The sequence below is a fragment of the Netta rufina genome, assembly GCF_964035555.1.
Source record: "Netta rufina genome assembly, chromosome: 1".
In the NCBI taxonomy this organism is placed as follows: Eukaryota; Metazoa; Chordata; class Aves; order Anseriformes; family Anatidae; genus Netta; species Netta rufina.
The window spans coordinates 117360326-117383165 of NC_140123.1; the positions used below are offsets into that span (position 1 = coordinate 117360326).

General features: G+C 45.5%; 1 protein-coding gene across 2 annotated transcripts; it reads right to left on the minus strand.

Moving 5' to 3' along the window:
• Positions 1–14249: 14249 nt before the first annotated feature.
• On the minus strand, positions 14250–22580 carry NFKBIZ (NFKB inhibitor zeta). 2 transcript variants are annotated; one of them, XM_084284344.1, is made up of 12 exons: positions 22250–22580; positions 21748–21887; positions 20808–20844; positions 20597–20700; positions 19716–20479; positions 19174–19279; positions 18696–18842; positions 18300–18363; positions 17531–17700; positions 16799–16909; positions 16506–16673; positions 14250–15806 (listed from the first exon to the last, which is right to left on the minus strand). In XM_084284344.1, the coding sequence occupies exons 1-12, from the start codon at positions 22482–22484 to the stop codon at positions 15753–15755; spliced, it is 2100 nt and encodes a 699-aa protein (XP_084140470.1). In that variant the 5' UTR covers positions 22485–22580; the 3' UTR covers positions 14250–15752. The 2 variants fall into 2 exon arrangements, with proteins under 2 accessions (XP_084140470.1, XP_084140469.1); XM_084284343.1 differs by having other exon boundaries at positions 20597–20703.
• Positions 22581–22840: the final 260 nt, after the last annotated feature.

Here is a 22840-nt window from a genome sequence, read left to right on the forward strand (position 1 = left end):
AGGTGGATTAAAAAAAAAAAAAAAAGTTTTCATGCCTGCTACCCCAAAGCAAAGAATGACTCTGTTCCCAAAAGATTGCCTTAATTTTTTTTTGCAGTTATAACAGTTGGTCTGATAAAAGATGTTACCTCTACCTACAAATCTCATCCAGCTGATATCTTTAGAACAACACACTTGCAACAAAGCACCAGGATAAAAAGTCTGACTCTTCACTGGAATTTGCAGGCTGTTTCTGTCAGCCTGCGCACATCCACTAAGGGCTGGAATCCAGCAGAAGTGCTCTGACCAGAGCTAACTACAGTTACTCACGCAGCATTAAAGATTAAACTTTTCCCAAAATTCAATTAAATTGCTTAATGGAAAGTGGAAACACAAATCAAGGGGACTTTTGCAGAAGGCTGCCAAAAACAGCCTTACAATAAAGCTGCAATATCTTTGCACAAAGATTTCATTTCCCCCTCCATGCACAGGGACCATAAGCCATACCCTGCCAATTTTTGTTCTCTTTAGCTCTGAGCCAAGGCTTCCCCAAGAGCCTCCAACAGAGCAGGCAGGTAAGTCTCCCCTTCACAGCCAGGTTCCCAAAACCCACGTGTAAAACATCTCCTGTCTGCAGGCAGGGAGCTAATTCAGTCCCCAGACACCAGGGCACAACTCAAGCAATCTAAGCTACTCTTGCACAGCCAAGGGCTCTTTAGGGGACATTAACCTTTTGTGGTGGGTTTTTGGGACATGTGGCCATGTTGTCAAGGCTGCCTGGTCCCTGCCAGGTGCCTGGCCCTCACAGACAGCAATTGCTCGCAGAGGCAGAGCCGAGGCAGAGCTTGTGCCTGCCTGCACGTGCAGGTGTGGAAGAGAGACACAAGCTGCTTTCACCTCTGCTTTCATCTGGGGAATATGAGCAGCTGTGTGCCCACACTGCAACTGGACAGCTTTTCATGGGGGTGACTTGCTGTGGGAAAAGCAGCCTGGGCAGCCCTGGATGATGCCCTGGGGCTCTGGTGAGCTGCTGCCTCCCCGCCAGAGCATCCCATGTACCCAAGAGCAAGGAGCTTTGCTAGGGGATGATTACAGCAGTGGGGAAGTTGTCCCAGTTCGTTGGGTGCAAGCTTTGCACATGCTAAATATTTGCTTGGATAGAGGTTCTGGGCATTAAAATTAAGGAGGAACAATATTTTGCAATGATAAAGAAATGGTCCCCTTGGCAATTGAGGTTTTGCCAGGGCAAGGAAGCAGCTGAAAGACCACCATTTTACGGAAGATGAGATTGGATTCTTATCTCTGATCAGTTTTCTACAATTTGTTTCTCCACCGGATCTAATTGCATCACTTTGCATTTATCCTTAGGTAAGGAAAAGAAAAATAGATTTAAGGTTCGATTTAAGAGAAATTAGGCAAGGCAAGGAGGTCAGAAGCTTTAATTACAACCTCATCTTGCTATCCAACTAGCATTATTCACTCCTTGCACTTGCCATAACCCCTCAGAAGCACGAGGAAAGACCTCTGTGCCTTCCTACAGCAAGTCCAAAGCCTCAACTCCTTCCACATCCCAGAGAAGACACATGGCTCCCTCAAGATTTCACCAAATCAGGAGCAGATCTCCAATCATGTCCCAGATGCAGCAGGCTACACCACTCCTCCAGCCAGTGTCACTTTGCTACATTAGGCCAACTCATTTCCAGCAAAACCCTCACTGTGAAATTCTGGGAGAAGATGATGAGTATGGTAGCCAGTTTCCTCCCAACGCTGTCTCTCATCCATGCCCATCCTGCAGTGCAGGCACTCATCTCTTATGATGGCAGGAGGTTCCCAGATGATCAGAACTTGTGAGCAGTCAGTGAAGGTGTCCACATTGAAAATAACCTTGTAAAAAAAATATGAAAGTACAGAGGAAGAGTTACTGAGGCCATGCAATATTTGTTTGAGCTAAGGTGGTAGCAATTGGTGGGAATGGTCATGAGGAAGAATGAGGAAAAACCCAGTATCTCAAAACAAATCCCTGGAGGAGTCGGAGCTGGGTCCATTCACACTGCTTCATGATGTCTCCTGTCCTGAAAAAGGAGTTGTTGGTGCTTGGAACCCTGCAGATGTCAATACCAAGCTCTCCCAGATGAAAACAGAGATTTTTCGAAGTGCTTTGTCCAGAGAAACAGCCTTCATTGAAGTAAGGATTTTGTCCCTGACTGGGGCGTATTGCCCCAACATCCCTCCCCAGACCATCCCCATTCAGCACCACTAACCCCCAGCCCACACTGGCACCTGAGGGCACGCAGGCAGCTGCATGTAGCTGGAGGAGGGACAGCGGTGAGGAGTCACCCAAACTCCCGCCAAGAGCAGCAGACAAGCCCGAGGGCCTGGTGCCCAAGGCAGAGGGAGCTGCTGGCTCCCAGCACCTCTCAACCTTTCCCACCAGGGCAGAGCGGGGCTGGCAGAGCCCTATGCCTGGCCCTGAGCTACCCCCTGTTGCTTGTTATTTACCACTGGGGAGGTGAGTGACTATCTTCTTGTGGCTGAAGCAATGGTTGGTGTAGTAAGAAGTCAATAAAACTGTTCTAAGGCATCTTGTCCCACCAGCCAGCTGTGCCAGCATCAGTCTCCATGCTGTAAACTGGACTGAAAGGGAGAGGAGGTGGCAGTTCCCGTTCCCTCTCCCCCTCATCCAGTGTAGCAAAGCATCCTCGCAGAGAGGAATGAGCCAGCGTGGGGCAGGGCTGCCAGAAGCCCCCACACAGTTCGTGATTACAAAGCCAATCTCCTCGCCTGCTTCTCAAGCCAGGGCAGACGCCGGGGTGTTTCCTCCCACAGGCGCAGGCAGCCAGCAGCCCACCCACTCCTGCCTTGGGGGAACGCTTGTTCCCTGCCCCGTGCGTGAGCTGGCTCTACATGCGTTTGCATGTCTCCTGATAGTGCCTGGATAGTCGCTTTTTCCAAGCCTTCACTTGGGAGACGCCAGTAGTCCAGCACAGCATTATGACAATTAGCACCATGCTCGGTCCCCAGCACGCAGACCTCTCGGCCACGTGTGACAGCCACACTTCCCCAGCAGGACAAGCAGCACACAGTTGCTCATCAGCCCCAGCCATCCCTGCTCTCTTGCATCTCTGGCACCAGCACCCCAGGCAGGTGCTGCAGTGCTGGAAAGGAATAAGAGGGTTTAAGAGCAACTCTCCTCTCTTCCCTTTGCTGGGATCTCACACCAGTCTCCTCAGCACCAACTCCAAAACAAGGCTTACCTCGCAGGGAACCAAAGAAAAGCAACACAGAGAAGGGGAAATGGGAGAGGAGCAGCACGGAGAGCCAGGCCCCAGCCTGGCACAGCAGGGCCCAGCAAGCCGAGCCATGCCGCCGAGAGCTGCCGGGCGCAGATCACCTCCCACCCGCTTCCACAGGCACAGGCCACGGTGCCAAGGCGTCTTCCCCCACGCATACCCATCCTGCTCCTCACCCATCCCAGCACAGAGCATGCCAAGGCAGACGGGCTCTGGGCCGAGGCCAGACACAGATGATAGGTTTTTTTAGCCCAGCTCGCCCATCTTCTGCTTGGCTCCTCATCTACAGCTGAGGCACTGGCCTCGGCATCACAGCCTGTCCTCACCCCAAGCAGGCACACATGGGGCTACAAAAAAGGCACCTTACCATGCTGCTTCGCAAGTGGTTTTTATTAAGGGGGTTGTGGAACAATCAGCATGACCAGGTGCTTGCAGAACTGCCCTGTGAAGCCTTCCTTTCTGGTTAATCAGGGAGAAAAAGCAGGAGGCAGCCTGACACCACTGCAGCACAGAGCTCTGTGGCTGCGAGGTCGGGGAGAGCAGATGGGCAATCCCTGCCCCCTGCCACCCTTACAGCCACGGCATTACACGTACCGCATCAAAAGATGATGGTGGCTTCACAAACGGGGTATGGGGATGGCTGCAAATGATGCAATGTTTCCCCATGCTGGCTTCCCACAAGGTGCCTCTGCTTAGATAAAAGCTCCCAGCTGCACTGATAGACCTGGAAGACAAACTTATATTCAGGAGACCATCCCAATGTAGACTTTTCTAACGGCTTTCTGATAAGGAGAGATATCACAGCATTTCTATACCTCATGCCATGCAACAGATGCACTTCAAAGGCACCAGGCTACATCCTGGTGACCCAAGGTGTTAGCACTTGGGAAAGAGGGAGACCAAAGGCAGGCAAATAAAAACATGCAGGGAATACATTGTTCACCCAAAAAAGAAAAAAAAAAAAAAAAAAAAAAAAAAAAGAAAGAAAAGAACAGGAGAAAATACAATTTTCTGTGGGAGACATAGTCTCCCCACAGGAAGAAGTGGAGGTTTGTTTTAAGTGGGTTTATTTTTTGTAACATTACAAGTATTTTGTTTTAAAGGAATGGTGTTTCACCTGTAAAACCAGAGTTCATTTTATCTCCACCCACTCCTCATTAATCGACCTCAAAGAGCATTTTTACAATGAAGAGATACAATATTAGTTAAACTAATGACTTACATAGGCAGAATCATTCCCTCAATCTCACCAAACACTTGGATCAAGCAGACAGGTCCTGAGAACTGACAGCTCCAGCCAAGCTCTTGAAGGAGGAGGGCACCTCAGGGGACTCCCTGATCCCAGACTCCATCAACAGCATCGATGAAGCTAGTCTGAAGACGTGACATGGCAAAGAAAACTCTTTTGGGTGCACAGAGGAAGTAGCTGGAAATTTTCACAGGTAATCACTAGGGAAAGAAATGGCAACATCCAGGCAATTGCTGGGCCCTGTGTTGAGAGGCAGGATGCAAAGCAGGCCCAAGTGGACACTGTAGATAACAGTGAAGTCCCGTGTGAAGGGCATGCAGGAGGTGATCTGCAGGCTATAGCTAGCCTACAGCATGGCTGAGCCAAAAAGGACAGAGGCTGTAGGGCTTCACAGGCCCTGGGACCCACACATGGGGGACAGAATCAGGCACTTGATGTTCTAGCAATGGGTTATGACCAGAGGTACTCAAAGAGGAGAGTAAGATGGTCAAATAGGCTAATTCTAGGCAAATCAGCAAGGTTTGGCTACTTTTAGCTTTGACCACTTTGCTTTCTTCTTGTTGTCTTCCCAAGTTTCAATTTCTCTTCTCCACAGCCAACATTTTGGCATGAGCAGACACATATAAGAAAATGCATTGATGGGGTTAAAAAGGAAAACTTGAGCCAACAGGATTTGCACAAGTGGGAAAATGGGCAAGGAAGACAATGGCTTCAAAGGTGAGGCTGGGAAAGGAAACAACTTGGGGAGCAGCAACACAGAGCATGAGAGAGAGAGCGTGACTGCAAACTGAATGCTGTGACAAGGCAGAAAGCCTGATCTGGTGAGGAACATAGGTAAAGGCTGGAAAAATGGGTCTGACTGGCACCCAGCAGCTGGAACCAGCAAGGGGGTGCCACGGGCACCATGAGGGACAGTGGTGGAGACAACAGGAGAGGCAGGATCTACCCACATGAGCTCAAGCATGGCACTCCAAGGAAGAGATCAAGTAGGAGACATGCAAGGAGCACAGTTAAATGTGGTGGACCACATGCAATAGGAGAGAGAGGCCCTTGGGAGCTGCCTAGAAGAAGAGGCACCAAAGAACTGTCAGCAGCTCTGAGTAGAAAATCAGGTCTCAAAGTGAAGTTTGGCAGCAAAAGAGAAGTTTGCAAAGTATTTCCCACAAAAGCGACAAAGAAAAGAAAAAACACTGGCTAATTGAGAAATGGGAGGGATGGGTGAAATTTGACAGGGGACACCCGAGGATGTAAAAAAGCAGAGGGAGAGAGGGAAGACAGAGCAAAAGAAATCCATCAGCACCAGCCCTAAAAATGGCAGTGGTGTGCAGGCCATGGAGGAGCTACGCAGCAGGAATCTGGGAGCACAGGACAAGAGAGGGAGGATGCAGTGAGACCAGAAATGCTCCCAGGAAAGGATGGGGCTCCATGGTACTCCACATAGGATCCATGCAAGACACAGAGAGATAGGGAAGGCAGGGACAGAGAGAGATGTGGCCAAAGCAAGCTGAAAGCAAGGCTAATGGGTTTAGCAAAGGCAAGGAAGAGTCTTCAGAAGCATGGGAGCAACAATTAAGAGGATGTGGCACCAAGATATGATGGCAAGTAATTAAAGGTTGGTAAGAGGCAGTAATTTAAGGCTAATAAGAGGCAGCAATTTATCAGGAGCCAACAAGAGTAAAGAGTCCAGGAGCAATAAATTCAACAATAGGGCAAAACCAAACAGGCAGAGCAAGAACTGGAGCCATCAGCATGATAACGAGGACCACAGTGCAGCAGTGTACAGGCTGCGCACAAACCCAGTAAGAAGCTGATAGAGGCCCCCCATGGGGCTGCCGGGCCTCCTCCCTCTCCTTATTCAAATCTTCCCCAAGCGTGCCGGGAGGCTTCTGGAAGACAACAAGCAAGCGACCAGGGAAGACTCATCTGTTTGAAGTAGGGACCCACAGCGTCCTCGTTTCCGCACCCAGCGTCTAGACTGAGAGCTCTCAGGGCAGAGGCTGTCATGAGCCCCTGACCGCTCCAAGGGTCAATGGGGGTATTTGCAGGGGTCAACAGCCACTAGTAAGCCCCTGAAGGAAGGTGCCAACCCTGGGCCTGATGAGCAAAGGCAGCACGAGGAAGGGGCAAGAAGGCTTGATGTTCGCAGCCTTAGCTAGGAAGTGCCAGCCAGGTACCTCTTGGGAGAGCACAGGTCCGTCCTCCCATTGTAGCTGGGAAGCAGGAGCCTGGGCACCAATTTGGGAGCAGGAGGACACAAGGAGCATGCTGCCTTCCCTAGAACTCTTACTGCATCTTTCTGACAGCTTCCTAGAAGCAAAAAGATTTTTAGAAAGGTTTATTAGTAGTGCTTCTACTCCATAAAGTCCAGATTGACAGGGAACAGTTGCACTGTGTCCCGGCTTGAGCATCCCAAGCTCGAACACCAGCTCGTGCTGCCCCCAAGCAAGCTGTGGAGCTGGTCAGTGCCCAGTGACCTCACACCTGTGGTCAGGTTTTCTCCAGATCTCCCTTCCCTGGGCTCTGCCATGGCCCAGCCTGAATGTACAGCTTAGGACGCTGGGTGTGGAAAGGAAGGGCTGCTCCGAAATCAAGGGACGTGTCCTGAGACACCAATGCAGAAACCGTGGGAAAGAGGCTAACGACATTCATGCTCATCAGTAGACAGATAAAACCACTTCAGTAACAGAATTACATTATGACAGCTAAGGAAGAAAAAAAAAATTCTTTGTTCACTGTGTCTGTAATAAAGTACAAAGGTATCTGCCTTTGCACTACTGGTTGCACGGGCAGGTTGCAGTCCTGGATGTGGGCTGAAGTTGCTGGTGCGCTGTCTGACACTTTCCAAGCAGAACATCAGCCCTTTGCAATGTTGACTTAGCCATCCCACCTCGCTCCCACCCCCCATGCCAAAATTTGCACAAAAAACACCTTTCCTGGGGTCCTCCTCACTGGAACAGAAAGAAGAGACTGCAGGGTTTGCCAGCTCACATGGACATGTGGATGTTCTGCATGTACAGAGACAGACAAGATAGAAGCAGGGAGCACACGAGGGTCCTCACCAGCTGCTGAGGACATGCTTCATCCGTGTTAGGCATGGGAGAGAGTCTATATTGGTGTTCATTCTCAGGACAGAAAACCATTAGAAACCTGAATTTTATTCCGCGTAGAATTTTTTTTTTTACTACATGTTTTTACTAGTGTATTCCATTTGCAAATTCAAGGGAATAGTATGGGAAAAGTTTCTATTTTTAACAAAAGAAAATAAAAACTTCTGAAGTAATGAAGTATTCCTGGATTAAAAGATTAATCTTCTTGAAAGAGTTTTGCAGCCTTATGTACTCCCACACAATACATTTTACATACTTACATTTTGCATGCATATATACATACAATTCTCCTACAGAGTACAAAAATAAAGTGATCTATATTCTAAACCTACTCTACATATGCATTTTTCTTCTTCAGACATATGTGAGAAAGTTTGAAAAGCTGTACCAGCCTGCAACGAGGGCGATGGGCAAGGACAGAGCTGGATAAAAGCTGTATATTCCTAGGCAGTAAAGCATCCTCTCTTATCTGTTAACTTTAAAGACACTTATATTATTTATCTTAACTATCTTTAAGAGTACTCTATCCTGAACAACAGAATAGCTAATCTGATAGCATAATAACTTTTAGTGCATCATTCACATCCTGAGCTGAATCTTGCTACCCCATCCCAAAAGCAAGACTTGTTTCATATAGCTGTCAGAATATTCATGGCAATATATAAAGCACTTTTAAAAGCTCATACCAGTAACTTAAATGTTTATTTCTCAGTTTGAATCATAGCTATTCTTTTCTGAGAAATCCATTAATGACTAAGCACGCTTTATGACCAGCTTTTAAAATCATAGACTCATTTTGGTTGGAAAAGACCCTTAAGATCACAAAGTCCAACCATCCACATAACACTATGAGTCTGCTGCTAAACAATGTCTCTAAGCACCATGGCCGCATGTCTCTTCAATACCTCCAGGGATGGGCACTCCACCACCTCCATGGGCAGCCTGTTGCAACCCATGACCACCTTTCTCCATGAAGCTCTTCATAAGGTCCAATCTAAACTTCCCTTGGTGCAACTTGAAGTTGTTGCCTCACATCCTATCATTTGTCACCTGAGAAAAGAGACCAACACCCTCCTCGCTGCAACTTCCTCCCAGGTAGCTGTAGTAAGCCATGAGGTCTCCCCTCAGCCTGCTCTTCTCCAGACTAAACAACCCCAGATCCCTCAGGTGCTCCTCACACGTCTTGTTCTCCAGCCCCTTCACCAGCTTTGTTGCTCCCCTCTGCACACACTGGAGCAACTTACTATCCTTCTTGTAGTGAGATGTCCAAATATGTATGCACCTTACATAAGAAAAAAAGCCATCACAGTTTTGCCTTCGATGTTCACATAACGCAGTAACTAGAGACATGAGCATAGCTCAGAGCTCACTAGAGCAGTAACACTAAATTTGCTTAGGTCTACTTTTTCCTGGTCCAGGTCTGCTTTCCTTCTTCTTTTTCTAGCAGTCTGGGTTTCAAAAGGTGAAAGGTGAAACTTTTTCCTGAAAAGTTTGCAGCTCATTCTTGAGCTTTTGACCAGGAACAGTCTGGCAAGCCTAGCAGTATCACATGCAGGGTCTCCCAAAGTGAGTGTACAAATGACATGAATGATTTACAAAATGATTGTCAATGACCTACAGCTCAGTCATTGCTCACTTCATTATTCAATAAATTTAGAAAGAGCAGGCAACTGCAGGAGTAATTGGAAGCCTTTGCTGCCTTCGGATGAGGCTCTTGTGGTACTCTTCAGACAAGCTTCTCTCTACCTCTGGTTTCTTATCTAGCTGATACAATTAATGACTGACTGTCCTTTGAAGCCACCTGGAAATCTGCTGATGAATAATGATAATAGCATGCTACCATACTGAGGCTTTTCCTCGAATTGCCGCTAAGGCCCTTCCCCTCAAAATGTATGCGGGCTACAACTGGTGACTCAGTTCTTACTCCTACATGCTACACCAAAATGCAGCACATTGCAAAGGACAAGGTCACAGGTGGCACTGTAAGCATCTCAAGCATCTCGCAAGATCTTTCATTGTTGTGACCTCAAATTTCCAGTTCTCACCCCTAAAACCCCAAGTTTATTGGCATCGTTTACTGGGTTGGTTTTGGTAGAATGAAAGTCCTTGGGCAAGGGCCTGTGGTCTGCCTGAGGATAATAACAAGACATACCTTCCCAGCTCAGCAGGGTTCATTGGTTGGCCACGAACTGCAGTGTTTATGTTTAGTCCCAGTCTAAACTGGGTGAGCCTGAGTTTGATGCTCACCAAGTGCAAACATCCTCCTGTCTCTCCCCGCAGGCTTGGTGGCACCCCAGAAGCTACAAGGCAGCTCTGGGCCTTCCAAGAAAGGCTCCAAGAGATACATGGGCAGTGACTGAATGCCATCCCAAGGAGCCATGACCAAAGGTTAATCAAGGTCTACCTCTCTCAAAGGCCAAGTCAATGGAAAGAGCTCAGCACTGGCCAGGAGATCTTTGAGCTGAGGCCTATAAACCAGCCCCATGCAGCACTTGGTACTGTGAGCTACATATACCATCTGAGACCATCTGAACAGGGCTACAAGGTTTCATGAAGCATATGTGAACACATCTCTGCACTGCACTGATGTAAACATTTCACTCAGACTCATCACCAGTCAAAATCACAGCCCAGACAAGTTTACAGAAGCAATGGGCAACTGCTTTCAATTATCTGCTCCCACTCCTAGCTCTAAAGCACCACCTTAGTCATCTTTCCCTCAGGCTCTCTGACTAGCAAGGGAGGGGAGAAATTTCACCAGAAACTAAGAGGAAAACCACGTGTGAAGTCTAGATTGGTTAGTGCAACAACCACTTTCTCAAAACAGCCTAGATCAAGTTTTCAGAGCTAAGAGGAAGGTTTATCAAGTAAAACCCAAAGAGTTACTGAGTCAGCCTCTTAATCAATCATAACAGCTGGAAACAAATACACAGTCAACAAGCACAGCCCAGGATACACCATCTTTCCCCCACAGGACCAAAGTGAGTGCCTAAAGGAGGAACCAATCCCCAAATCAAAGCATCTGAAAAGAGACAACCTCTCACGTAGTGTTTTTGAGCTAGTGAAATTCCCAATTTCATTAGTGCTGTTTTGAGTTTTTGCTAACAGTGGACCAATCCTAATAAATAGATAAATAAATAAATAAAGATTAGACATATCCATTAGCTAACAACAGTGGTACGTTTTGCCAAGAAATACAGCTGGCCACATAGGTAGATGAGCATTCCCAGGTACCAAGGCTGGCTGTAAGCTGGCTGTAAGGAACTACTTCAATTAGGGGCTAGTTCTGCCTCCTTTAGAAGCAGAAATATCAGCAAGTCCATCCCTTGAGCAAACCAAACCTTTCTCCTCTCAAAATAGTATTTAATTTTCCAGAAATTCAAAGATTTTTAAAGAGGTCTCCTCTCAAAGTGACAAAACACAGCGAGGTGAGCCCTCACTGCCATCCTGGAGGGAGTGGGGAAGAGAGGTCAGATGCTTGTTAAGAGGTGCCTCAACTTTCAGAGGTACTACTTGCTTTTCCCAGACATAGATCATTCTTGTCACCAGCATTGTAGGTCCTTGTCCTAGTCTTTAAAAGTGATAGGTAACAGTGCTGGACACTGACTGATGCTTAATCAACCTGATGAGAAGTCAGGGCTACAAGCCATCAGTATCTCAGGGCCATTATCTCCAACAAACACCCAAGAAACGTAGTAGATAACAATAGGAGGATTTGTTTTGAATGCACGGAAAGATCAGATCAATTTTTGCCAGGTATTTAATTGCAGGAACCTGTTCTTTAACTTCCATTTTCAGGGCACTTTAATCATCCTCAGCTCCTGTCTTACAGAGGACAGCATATATATTTTTAAAAGAAAGGCAACCAGATAAGCAAACTGTCAGGCGAGAAGAACAAGCACTTCGTGTTGTACCTTTGAAGTTACTTCCACCACACCCAACCTCTCTAAGAATGCACTTCCTGGATATGTCTTCTTTTTCTAATAAATATATAAAATGAGCAATAAATGTGGGAAATGTACTTTTTTCCATCCCCAAAAGCAGAACGCATTTCTTGGAAACCATGAATTGCCACCTTCCCCAACTCCAGCCAGATGAGCCATCCACAAATATCAAAAAGGAACCCTTTCCTGAGGTTTGGCTTACTTAGACAAACAAATCAGAAACATCCTGGGAACAAAGCTCTGTATGTTTTAATATCCCTACTCGGACCAAAGCCAGAGTCTCTTTTGCCTCCGTTCCAAACAGAGAAATAAATGACATGCTTGCATCCAAGTCAATAAAAGCCATTCAGCGCTTTCCCAGCACCGCAGGTTTTCAGCTAAATACCACTAGCCTGCTAAATATCTAATGCCACTTGCCCTTCACTAAAAAAAGATCATTTCTAATAACTATTCATATCATATTAGATACACACCAAAACTTCCCAGTATTATAGAGTAGAAAAAAAGTGAGTCACTTAGGCTAAGTATGCTTTCTTGTGAAATTGCCTACTGAGTTTGAGACAATGAAATTAAGCTCTAGGCAGGTTAAATATGTTCCAAACACTTCAGTCTCCCCTCAGGATTATTATTTTTTAAACACGCCTTTTAAATGCCTTCAAGAACAGATCTGCAGCACAAGTGTCACTGAAAGAACAGCACCATTTGCTAAACACCTCTCACCAGCAGCCCCTTTTCTATGCCCTAGCACAGGCTGAGTGCATGCTTATGCTCTGCCACCCTTAAGAGCCCAAGGTACTTTAGCCTTTGTTAGATGACTCAGTAAACAACACCCAGAAAGGAGTGCCAGGCAGTCAGATCCAGCTGATATGAAGGCCAGCATCTCATCAGCAATTTTTTTTTATTTTTTTTTTGTGTAATCACCTTTTATAAATAAAAGGGAAATGAAGTGAGAACTGTGCTATTGGGCTCCTCATACAAAAAAGGACTTGAGTTCACGAACAGTGAGAGGTACATTCAGATGACAGCATATTCAACACAATCTAGGCCCAATTAGTTGTTCACATCAACAGGTGCCATTTCTTCTTTGCATACCGTAACTAGAAATGCAATCCCATTTCCACTCTCCATCATCATTTCATAGCCTTATCTGCTAAACATTGTACAGCCTCTTTTCTCCATCACCTTACCTCAGCACCAGAGGCCATTTTTGAGGCCTCCAGGGACCACTTTTTACACAGAACAGGGGCAGACCAAAAGATCTGCTAGCTTTAACCTGAAGCACTCAACTGACCACAAGATGAATTCCCCAGATTTTCTTCTTATTAAAGGTGTGACTGCTATCAGTGGAGCCAGACTGAAACTGTCAACCACTAAAAGCATAACTAGAGCAAAAGTTCATAGTTCGCTGCACTATCTCATCCAAAAGAGCGTCCATTAACAAATCCCCAGGGGAATTAAGCACACAGAAAGCCTGTATGATCATAGAGTACCTCAGGTACCCCTCAGGTACCCCCCCAGCACCCTTCAACAGAAGGAGGACTGTTTAGAAGCCCTTCACAAAAAGGTTTTTCTTTTAGGTATCCACCCAGTCCCTCCCCGGATCAGCAGATATGTTGCTTCTACAACATTCTTCAACTATCTCAACAAATCACATCCTTTTGTCTGTTGTACACTTGGTGCCTTCATTAATAGCCTCTGGCTCTTATACTGGAAGGCACAGCAAGCAGTTAATCCCAATCCAGTTTCTCTGGCCTGATATGATGTTTTATCTGCTGTCAGTCACTGCTCTTGCAGCTGAAGTGTCCTCAGCTACTCTGCTCCTCCCTGTAGAGAAGCTCTTCCACACCTCTGGGCCTCTTCCAATTCCAACACACTTTTACCTGAGGGGACACCCTACCTGCATGCAACAATTAAGGAGAGGGCAGGGCTTATACAAGTAGCATGGAAGTATTTTTTTTTCCTCTCAGTCCCTTTCCTAGGGACTACGTACCTCATCTGCTTTTTGTGTGTTGCTATCTCACTAGCTCAATGCTCAGCAAGCACTGTCTGTCATGACATTTCTTCTCCTGAAAGGTCATGGTCAACTCAGAGCCCACCCTTTTACTCATGAAACGAGGGCAGTCTTTCCAATGTGTACAGCTTTCACTTACTTTTAAATGGCCTACCACTTATATGTACACTTTTAATGCATGTAGCTTTACTTGTACAGACTTCCATCAGTACTATGTTTACTGCTTGAATCTGAGCTGTCAGAACAAAGACAGAGCAAAGAAATGATAGGGAAAAGCTGAGATTGTCAGAACTGCTGTTCTTTCAAGTACATAGGGACAAAAGTAGCACCCAGAGAGGATCCTCTATGAGAGAGGAATCGATTGGTCAGGTAAAAACCTACAAATTGGACGATTTAGTGACTATTAATTCCATTTGGGACACAGCTACCAAATACAGAGGCAATACAACCATACAATGAATGACCTGAAATGCCCTAACACCAGCTACAGAAAAAAAAAAAAAAAAAAAAAAGCATCAAACAAGGAGTAAACAACAGGGGGGATGGAAAGGAAACTCCATCTTATACTTCACAAATGAACCTTCACCAGTCTCGCATATCACTGTGCTGTATCAGTTTTATCTCAATCTTGATTTCATCATCATTATTAATCACAGACAGTAACCACAATGGTGTTTAAGTAACATGTTTATTCAAACACAAGATACAGGAGACCCTTCAAGAAATACATCACAACCAGGCCTCAGAATATTAGATTTTTTCCACTTAGCTTGTCTACAAGACATACCTTGTCAAAACAGCAAAATCAGACTAATTAACTTGTTATGGAAGAGAACTGCGTGTGATGCAAGAACAAGTTAAGAGCAAAGACCATACAAAGAACATCCTGCTGGATTACAGCCGTGTGGATTGTTGACTAAGTGATGGGAGGCAGTTTTATCCAACAGAATACAAGTATACAGCATCATTAGAACACATTTTGCATTAAAACCCAGTAATTATTAAAAATAGAAAAACATTAACTTCAAATATTTGCTTTGCTATCTACTGTACCTATAAGGTAAAACCGTGAATGGACTAACTCTGCTTAGGAGGTGAGAAACACTAAGTCTCTAGAATTAACTAGAGCCCAATTCAGCAAGCTACGTAGGCATGTGCTGAAGTCCTACTGACACTAGTGAGGCTTGCACGTATTTAAGTATAAGGAACATGGAGTGATTTCAACATGCATCAAGAGTTAAGTACATGCTAAATATTTTCACTGAATCAGGATCATATTCCTTAAAGTATGACAAAATTATATACACTATGTAAGTCACAACATTTCTCCCTCAATCTACTGTCCTCTCAAAACAAAAGCCCTCTACTGCATACAAAAAAAGCTGATATCGTCCCCTGAGTAAGCATGGCTTTTCATGTCTTATTAACAAGTCCAAAAGCATGCACAAATCAGTGCTAGGGACAATCCATCTTAAATGCAATTTTGGTCTTCAGTCTTTAAAAATAACAGAATTCACCCGATTTGCACCAGTATTAAAACTCCATATGCAACTTGCAAGTTTGAGATCAGAGAAGATTTTTCTTCTTCAGATCATTCCCAAGCTATCAATAGATACTCAGAACTATACAGCTGTATAAAAACACCAAGGACTATGTACAATCCTGCACAACACATCGGAAGAAAGCCACAAATGTATATAAATAAAATTTTCTCTTCAAAAATACTTGATTTCTCTTGCACTTAGTATTTAAGTGTTATTAAAAACACAAACAAAAAACTCTGCAATGCTGTCACGTATCAGCCCTCTCCAGACAAAGATTTACTACTGTAGAATTATCCTTGTCTAGAACTTAGCTGTATGGCTGTTTAAAATAAATCAGTCTTGCTGTAGCTATGAAATTCAGATATCCATGCAAAGTTTCCACATATATGGGAAGAAAACATTCCCATTTGATCGGAAGAATTTGATTGTTGATTTGTTTTGTTGATTTTTTTTTGATTTTTTTTTTAAACTCGTACATAACCCACTATATGATAGTGAACAAAGTACTTTTGTTTCATAGAAACAACTAACATTTGCCAACACTAGGCAAATGGTCTATTTACAGATACATTAGGACTGCCTGACTGACAGTGAGTGTAAAGTAGATAAACTCCAAGAAACATGGAGTTTAAAATGGCGACGCTCTCTGCTGAATCGCCTTCCCTTTCAGAATACGTCTTATCTAGAGGAGAAAAAAAGACAAAAGCATTAGCATTTATCATCCTGAAGTCAGAAACTTAAAAACAAATTAAAAAATAATTCCTAGTTCTGCTTTCCTCATTTATCTGAGACTAGATTCTGAATTCAGTTACACAAGAATTGATCCAATTCTACAAGACTTGAACCAAGTAAATAAAATAGAATTACTGAGTTGCTTAGGTTATTAGCTCCTTAGCTCAAGGGCTATCTTCTTTCATGTACTTCAACAGCTCCTAGGAAAGAGCTATCTTCTTCATCTGTTATTCAGGCCTCAAAATTTTTATTTTTGTTGCTGATCATAATTTGTAACATGATCTTAAGCCATACTGAGATCAACATGAAAAGGCACATTACCTCCCATATTCCTCAAGGTTACTGAGAAAAATAAACTCTCAATACTAGTTTGACATAAAAAGCTTTTGAGGTGGGACAAAAGAAGCTACAAATGAAATCTACAATTTCAGGTCTTTGCACATTCTTTCTGATCCTAACATTAAAACCAAAAACCTCTGAAGAAAAAGCCGTTTGCTAAATCTTTTCCTTAAGTTGCAACTCAAAACCTGAAAAATGTTGAGAAGAATATAGCTTTTGGGTTGGCAGTGGGAGGATGGGAGAGGAGGGTTTTGTGGGTTTTTTTGGGGTTCTTGTTATTTTAGTGTGTTGTGCTTTCTTTTTTGTTTACCTGTTCTCCTACAAGGCCATCGGGAACCAGGTGAACTGGCTGCTCATTTTCCAAATTTCTGGCACTTGGATCAGCTCCCTTTCGCATTAGCAGGCGAACCGCATCCAACTGACTCACCCGATACTGCAGGCTAGCAGCCACATGAAGTGCTGTGTTGCCATTGTAAGCCTGTAGAAGACAAATACCATGAAGAAATGGCAGGGGCAAGAGTTTCAGGACAAGAGTTTCAAGAGTTTTAGTGACCAGCTCACATACATTCCAGATTATATCTGCACTCAGGAAAATCACCATACCTTCGCATTAACGAAAGACAGGCAGTTGGGCAGCTCCAAAAAGAGACGAATGAGCTCCAGGTTCGCTTCTTCTGCTGCCAAATGTAAAGCTGAGCGACCACTTTTGCGATCCTATCAAGAAATAAACTTTTAGTTTCACCTATCCAGGTTGAGCATGCAGATAAACAAAACAGATAGAGTAACGAGAGTGTTGAACAGAAGTATTTATACTCAAAGTCAGTCTGAATATATATTTTATCATCTAATGAACAACAGACCACACCTCATCTAGCAATAAACTTACATAGCCAAAAAAACAAGTGTTATACCAACTAATGATCTGCCCAACACTGATCTAAACTGGACAGGTAGCAGCATGTAATTAGAATGTACAGTTTAAGAACAGGGTATCATCAGCACCCTATTACTACAGATACCTCAAAATACTCCAAACATATTCTTACTTTTAAGACACAACCAATTGCAACTGGTGTAGCATCATTCTTAATCCAGAAATTAGACTGTGACCTCCCTTTTCCCATGGTTCATTTGCATTGATAATATCTTGTTCTTAATAAACGCAACATTTTCATTCCACTTGAGTAAATTAAAATATAAGTTGCTTAGGAAGCTTTCAAATCAGTCTACTTCCTCTGTAATAAGTGGGCTGAGATGTGGCATGGGATAAAGGGACGTGATCTACTTCCCTATTTTCTTGGGATCTGACACCTTACAGAAAGCTGTTTTACTCACTTTTGCTTCAACAGAAGCTCCCATTTGTATCAGAGTCTTAATGGTTTCTACCAGGCTCTTGTTTCTCAGCAGAAGCTCCTGAACCTCAGGAGAGTGAGGTGGTTGACTGTTTTGCAGCTCATGCAGCACAGCATTATGGGCCAGAACAGCACAGTGCAGCGCTGTCAAACCTTAATTTGAAAAATAAAATCATCATTAGCAAATGAGTGCAATATAGAATTAGTAACTGGCTGCTTGTTTCCACATTTCCAAGCGATAAGGACTGCTCCTGCATGGCTCAGGATTTGGGTTGTGAGTCAAAGAGTTAAGTACCAACTTATGGGAAGCAATCAGCTAGCAGGTAAGTAAAGAATCTCTTCTCATATACTTTGTTAAAAAAAAAAAAAAAAAAATCTATTTCAGAACAAGTTACTGCATGGAAAAGACGATCAATTAAAGCAGCTCTCTGGTGCCAGAGATTCTGCATTCTCTATCCACTAACACACCACTGGCACTCACAGATTTTAAACAATAACCCATTATCATCTAGAGTCTCTGCGCCAAATGTGTCAGTCAGTCAGAGGGAAGAAGGAAAGATCCCAACAGGCAGAGGATAACCATGCTTTTATCTGACAAATATGCCAATCATAACGCAATTTCGAGTGTAATTGCCAATTTCAACCTGGCAAAGCTATACCCCATTTTATTGCTTTTCACCCAGAATTAGATTCACATATAAAACACTGTAACGTCCAGTAACTTTGTAAGTCATAAGCTCCAAACTACTTACCATCGTAGTTCGTTGCCTCAAGGTCCACATACTGATTGCTTCCCATGGCTCCCTTTTGGATTGCCTACAGAAGTGGGAACAGGCATATGTTTAGGTCTACCCAAACCACATACTGCTTCCTCAAGCTTGTATACAGCCTTGTTGCAAAGTTGCAATAAATAAAAGCATTAAAAAGAAACTTCTTTTTACTGATTTCACATAGCAGAGGATTCCACCACATTACTCCAAAAAACATTGGCAAGAACCTTAAAAGTCAAATTCAAGCTCACTTTAAATCACGCCTGTCGAGCCCAAGACATATCTACAAGGCTACAGAAAGATAAGGGGAAGCGTGGCGTTTTCGGAATTTTCTGTAACAGCTAATACCAAGTTAAGAGCTACAGTAGGGCTTCTCACCTGAAGGACCTGGGCATGTCCCTTCTCAGCACAAACATGCAATGGTGTTCTACCCCAGCAGTCTGTGGTGTTGACTTGAGCCCCCAAGCTAACCAAGTCCTGCACAATGAGATGCTGATTGGCCGCCACAGCAACCTGAAAAGCACTCTGCAAACATTGAGAAGAAAATTTCAACTATTAGTCATCTGATCTCTAACAGGAAGGAGCAACTAAAACAAACACAAAGCCTAGCTAGCTACATGGTACTATTTAAGCAGTGATTATGAATACCAGGAAGCCAGGACAAATGAAGTTGAGCGTATAGTTTTCCCAGCTCAAGGTGATCCCAAGAAGTATTAATAGCTCAAGGTTAGTATTAGTATGCAGACTAAATCTCGGGGTTAATATTAAATAAGCATTTCACCACATTTTCCTCAAGGTCCAGACATGCAGAGCACTCAGGTGCACAGATCAGGCGCACAGACGTTGGGAACCTCACCTGGCCATTGTGCTCTTTAATATCCAGCATATGCAGAGCAGCCATTTTCCTTGCGAGAACGTAGGAGAGTGCTCGTCTGCCCTGGGCAACAGCGATGTGAAGGAAGCTGCAGGAAAAAGGGAAAACAGTTACACAACCATACAACCCGGGGCTCAAATCACTACAGAGATCCAGAGATCGTTATGGGAAGGGTGCTATACTGCCAGCTTCAGACTTCTGGGTGACTAAGACGGGAACACAAGCACCTTCCTCCCAAGGTAATTTCAAACATCTAAATTAGAATCTTTTTCTCTCAATTTACTAGATAAAAATCTAACAATAAGTACCTGAAATTAGATGATACAACTACCTTATCTACCAAATGTGCTGCAACTGCATGCATCACAGCCCATCAGTGAGACCATGATTACCGAAACCACTGCGCTCATGACACAAGCACTGCTATCAAACAGCTTTCATTAAAACCCAGTAGTCCACCAAAACCTGAACAGAAGTATTCCCCAACCTTCTACTTGGGAAACACTGAGATAAACAGCACTCACGTGTCTCCATCAGAGTCTTTTGCGAGAAACTGGTCTTGAGAGATGTTAGCCAATTTGTTTTCCTCCTGCTCCACTTGCCACTGAAAAAATGACTTGCCCAGCTGCGTTGTGTTTCTGGCAACATTTTGGTGTGGTAGCGAGACATTCAAAGCAGCCAAAGAGATGCTGCGCTCAAGACTACCACAGATATTATTGGGAGCCAAGCTGAAATTCTGAGCATGGGAGCTGACATCAGACTGCGGGTGGGCACTCGTCAGCGGCTGGAGGGGGGCAGAGATGTTCTCCGAGCCTTCAGAATCGTTGAGGAGGGAGGAGAAACTTTGTGGAGGGCAATACTGCAGTTCATGGCTCTCAAAGGTATTCGGCTGGTAGCTGGGAGACTGGTCACTGGCAGAAAAGGGCCTGTACTCCAGAGACGCATCCGAAGTATAGCTCTGTGACAACTCCTGGTTCTGCGATGAAGGAAACGGGTAATGCTGGGGAGGATCAAGCATATTCTGGGAGGTGTGATCCTGGAATGCTTGGTACTTCTGGGACGGGGAAAAAGTCTGTGTTCCTGGACTGTCATGGTATTGCTCACCAGGCGAACTGTGACTGGAGACACCGTGCAACCAGCTAACCTGCACTGTATTCAGAGAAACGGGGCTCGACTCATTCTTAATGTTTATAATGTTCTGGAGCAGATCAGAACTGCTGTCATGCTTTGGTTCGTTTTTATGCGTCTCCTCCATGCTATCCATTGAAGTCGGTGTCTGGGGTGGTGTCTGTCAGAAAAAGAATCCAAACAAGTACCAGCAAGTTAGAGGCATTATTTTAGCTAGCAGTTTTTGATTACCCAAAAGAAAACAAAAAGCACTAGAAAAAAAATAGTCCAAGCTTACCAGGAGGTGTGGGTGAATATTAGCTTGGCGTTTGAAAGAAGGTCCATCAGAAAGGAGCTCAGGAGCCTTTCTTTTGCCACCGTGACCCAGGATGCTCTTCAGCTCTGCTGAAAAGAAAAGGAATTTACAATCCACGTGGAGATTACTCCTACTATCTACTTTTAAAATATAGTTGTAGAATATATAATATATACATGTATTTTTTTCTTACCTGTGTACTGTTCGTAGTTCACCAATCCTCCTTGTGCCTTTTGAGGAAAAAAAAAATCCAAATTATCCCATTATAATAACGTTATTTCAGTGGGAAAATAAAAGAAGACAAAAACAGAGGCTTGCTTCTATAAATAGAGAATATACCTTAGAATAAACCTAGTAACATGGCAATGTAACCCTCATTTAATTGCTTTAATTAAGGTTAGAAAACGTAAAGAGTTTTATGGAACTGAAATGAAAACCGCCATTTTTCTTTAGGCTTTTTAAGCTATTTGTTAAAATACCGCAGAACTCAAGAAAATCTAGAGACAGACAACGTCCTTAGTGAGGTGTCAGGATTTTTCTTAACGTAAACCTGCCAAGTTTACCTCTCTCGAATGCTGTAAAGCTTCCTATGCAAGAAATTTCCTGTGGCAACACTCAACTAGGAAGCTCAAACAGGATATTGGAAGATTAAAGAGGGTTTTCTTTACAAACATTTCTTACACCTTTCTGTTCCTATCTTTCCAGATTGGGATACGCCTTTATGCTAGAGGAATGCAGCAGCACCACATGCTGCCAAGTGATTCTCTTCTGGAAAGACTCCCTGCTCTTAAAATTCATGACTTCAGAGTTAACAGAGGATTATCACCGTCTCACAACACGAACACATCTTGGTCCGAACTCCCTTTGGAAAATAAAGCTGAAGAAGAACATTTAAGTGCCTCCCTCTCCTACAGTAAACAGTCTCACTAATCTCCTCCGGCTCTGTTCTTCCACCGTGTATTGAAAGGGAAAAACAATGACTTCATCCACATCAGATAAAGCCGTAAAGTTACTTCTACCACATTCTTACTGTTATCACATGCTTTTTTTTTTTTTTTTTCCCTTTTCTTTTTTGCCAGCTTCAGCAATCATTAAGCCCGATTATGTCAGCCCTGGCACATGCTCTTCGTTACCTTGCAGTCCTCCGCGGCGGTGCCCGAGGACATCTGCTTGCTGCTCCTGAAGTGCAGCAGGAGCTCCTTCACCGAGTTCTTCACGCGGACCCCCTGGAAGGGGCCCCTGTGCTGCTTTCCTCCCCCCATGTGCTGCTCCACTGCTGGGACACGAACCGAAACGCCGAGATTAGTGGTTAAGAAGTAAAACAGGGGAGAAATAAAGACAGGAGGAGACACAGTTATGGAAGGCGAGGTAGAGCCCTGCGTCCCGTCCGCGGCAGCGCACTCCCCTCCGTGCCACTTCCTCCGGCTGAATCACGCCGGAACCTCCCCATCGCAGCGCCAGCTGTCGAAAGGCTGGAAACCACCCCAAAAACCGGCCCTGAGGTCACCGCTCCCTCCCGTCACCCTCCCAGGCCCTCTCAGACGCGGGGGTCTCCTTCAGCCCCCTCCCCACCACCTCCGACTGCCATTTGCTCGCCCCCCGGCCGCCATTTGCTCGCCCCCCGCCCGGCCGCACCTTGCAGAGCGGGGCGGGCGCCGCCCCGAGAGGAGTCCCGGCGGCCGCCGCCGCGGCTGCTGACCGACAGGTCCGAGTCGGAGCCCGGCGAGCCCGGGGCGGAGTGAGCCGGCGAGCAGCTGCCCTCGCTGGAGTGCGGCGAGGCCCCGTAGAAGTACGCCAGGTTGATGGGGCTGCTGAGGGCGCCGGCGTCGCCGCCATCGGGCGCCGCGTCGCGGCTGCTGTCCACGATCATGGCGGTGCCGCGGGGCGGCGGGCGGCGGCGGCGGAGAAGGGCGACGGGCAGCGGGGCGGCGGCGGCGGCGGGCGCGGGCACGGCCAGGGCTGGACGGCAGGGCGGCACGGCGAGGACTGGGGGGCGGCGGCCGCGGCGGCCGGGCTTATAGCGGCTCCTCCCCGCCGGCAGAGGCGGGGCCGGGGCCGGGAGGGGCCGCGCTTCCCGTAAGGGCGGCGGGGGGAGGCGGAACGCGGCCGCGCCCGGGGCGGGGACGGGCAGGCAGCGGGTAGACGAGGCGGCCCCGAGGGAGGGGGGCGGGCAGCAGGTAGACGAGGCGGCCCCCAGGGGGTGGGCAGCGGGTAGACGAGGCGGCC

Coding starts and splice junctions, on each gene's coding strand:
- NFKBIZ (XM_084284343.1), bottom strand. CDS start 22,484: ATGATCGTGGACAGCAGCCGCGACGCGGCGCCCGATGGCGGCGACGCC. Junction 21,888..22,249: donor CGCCCGCCCCGCTCTGCAAG/GTGCGGCCGGGC, acceptor GTGTCCCAGCAG/TGGAGCAGCACATGGGGGGA. Junction 19,280..19,715: donor AAAGACTCTGATGGAGACAC/GTGAGTGCTGTT, acceptor TTTTTCCTGCAG/CTTCCTTCACATCGCTGTTG.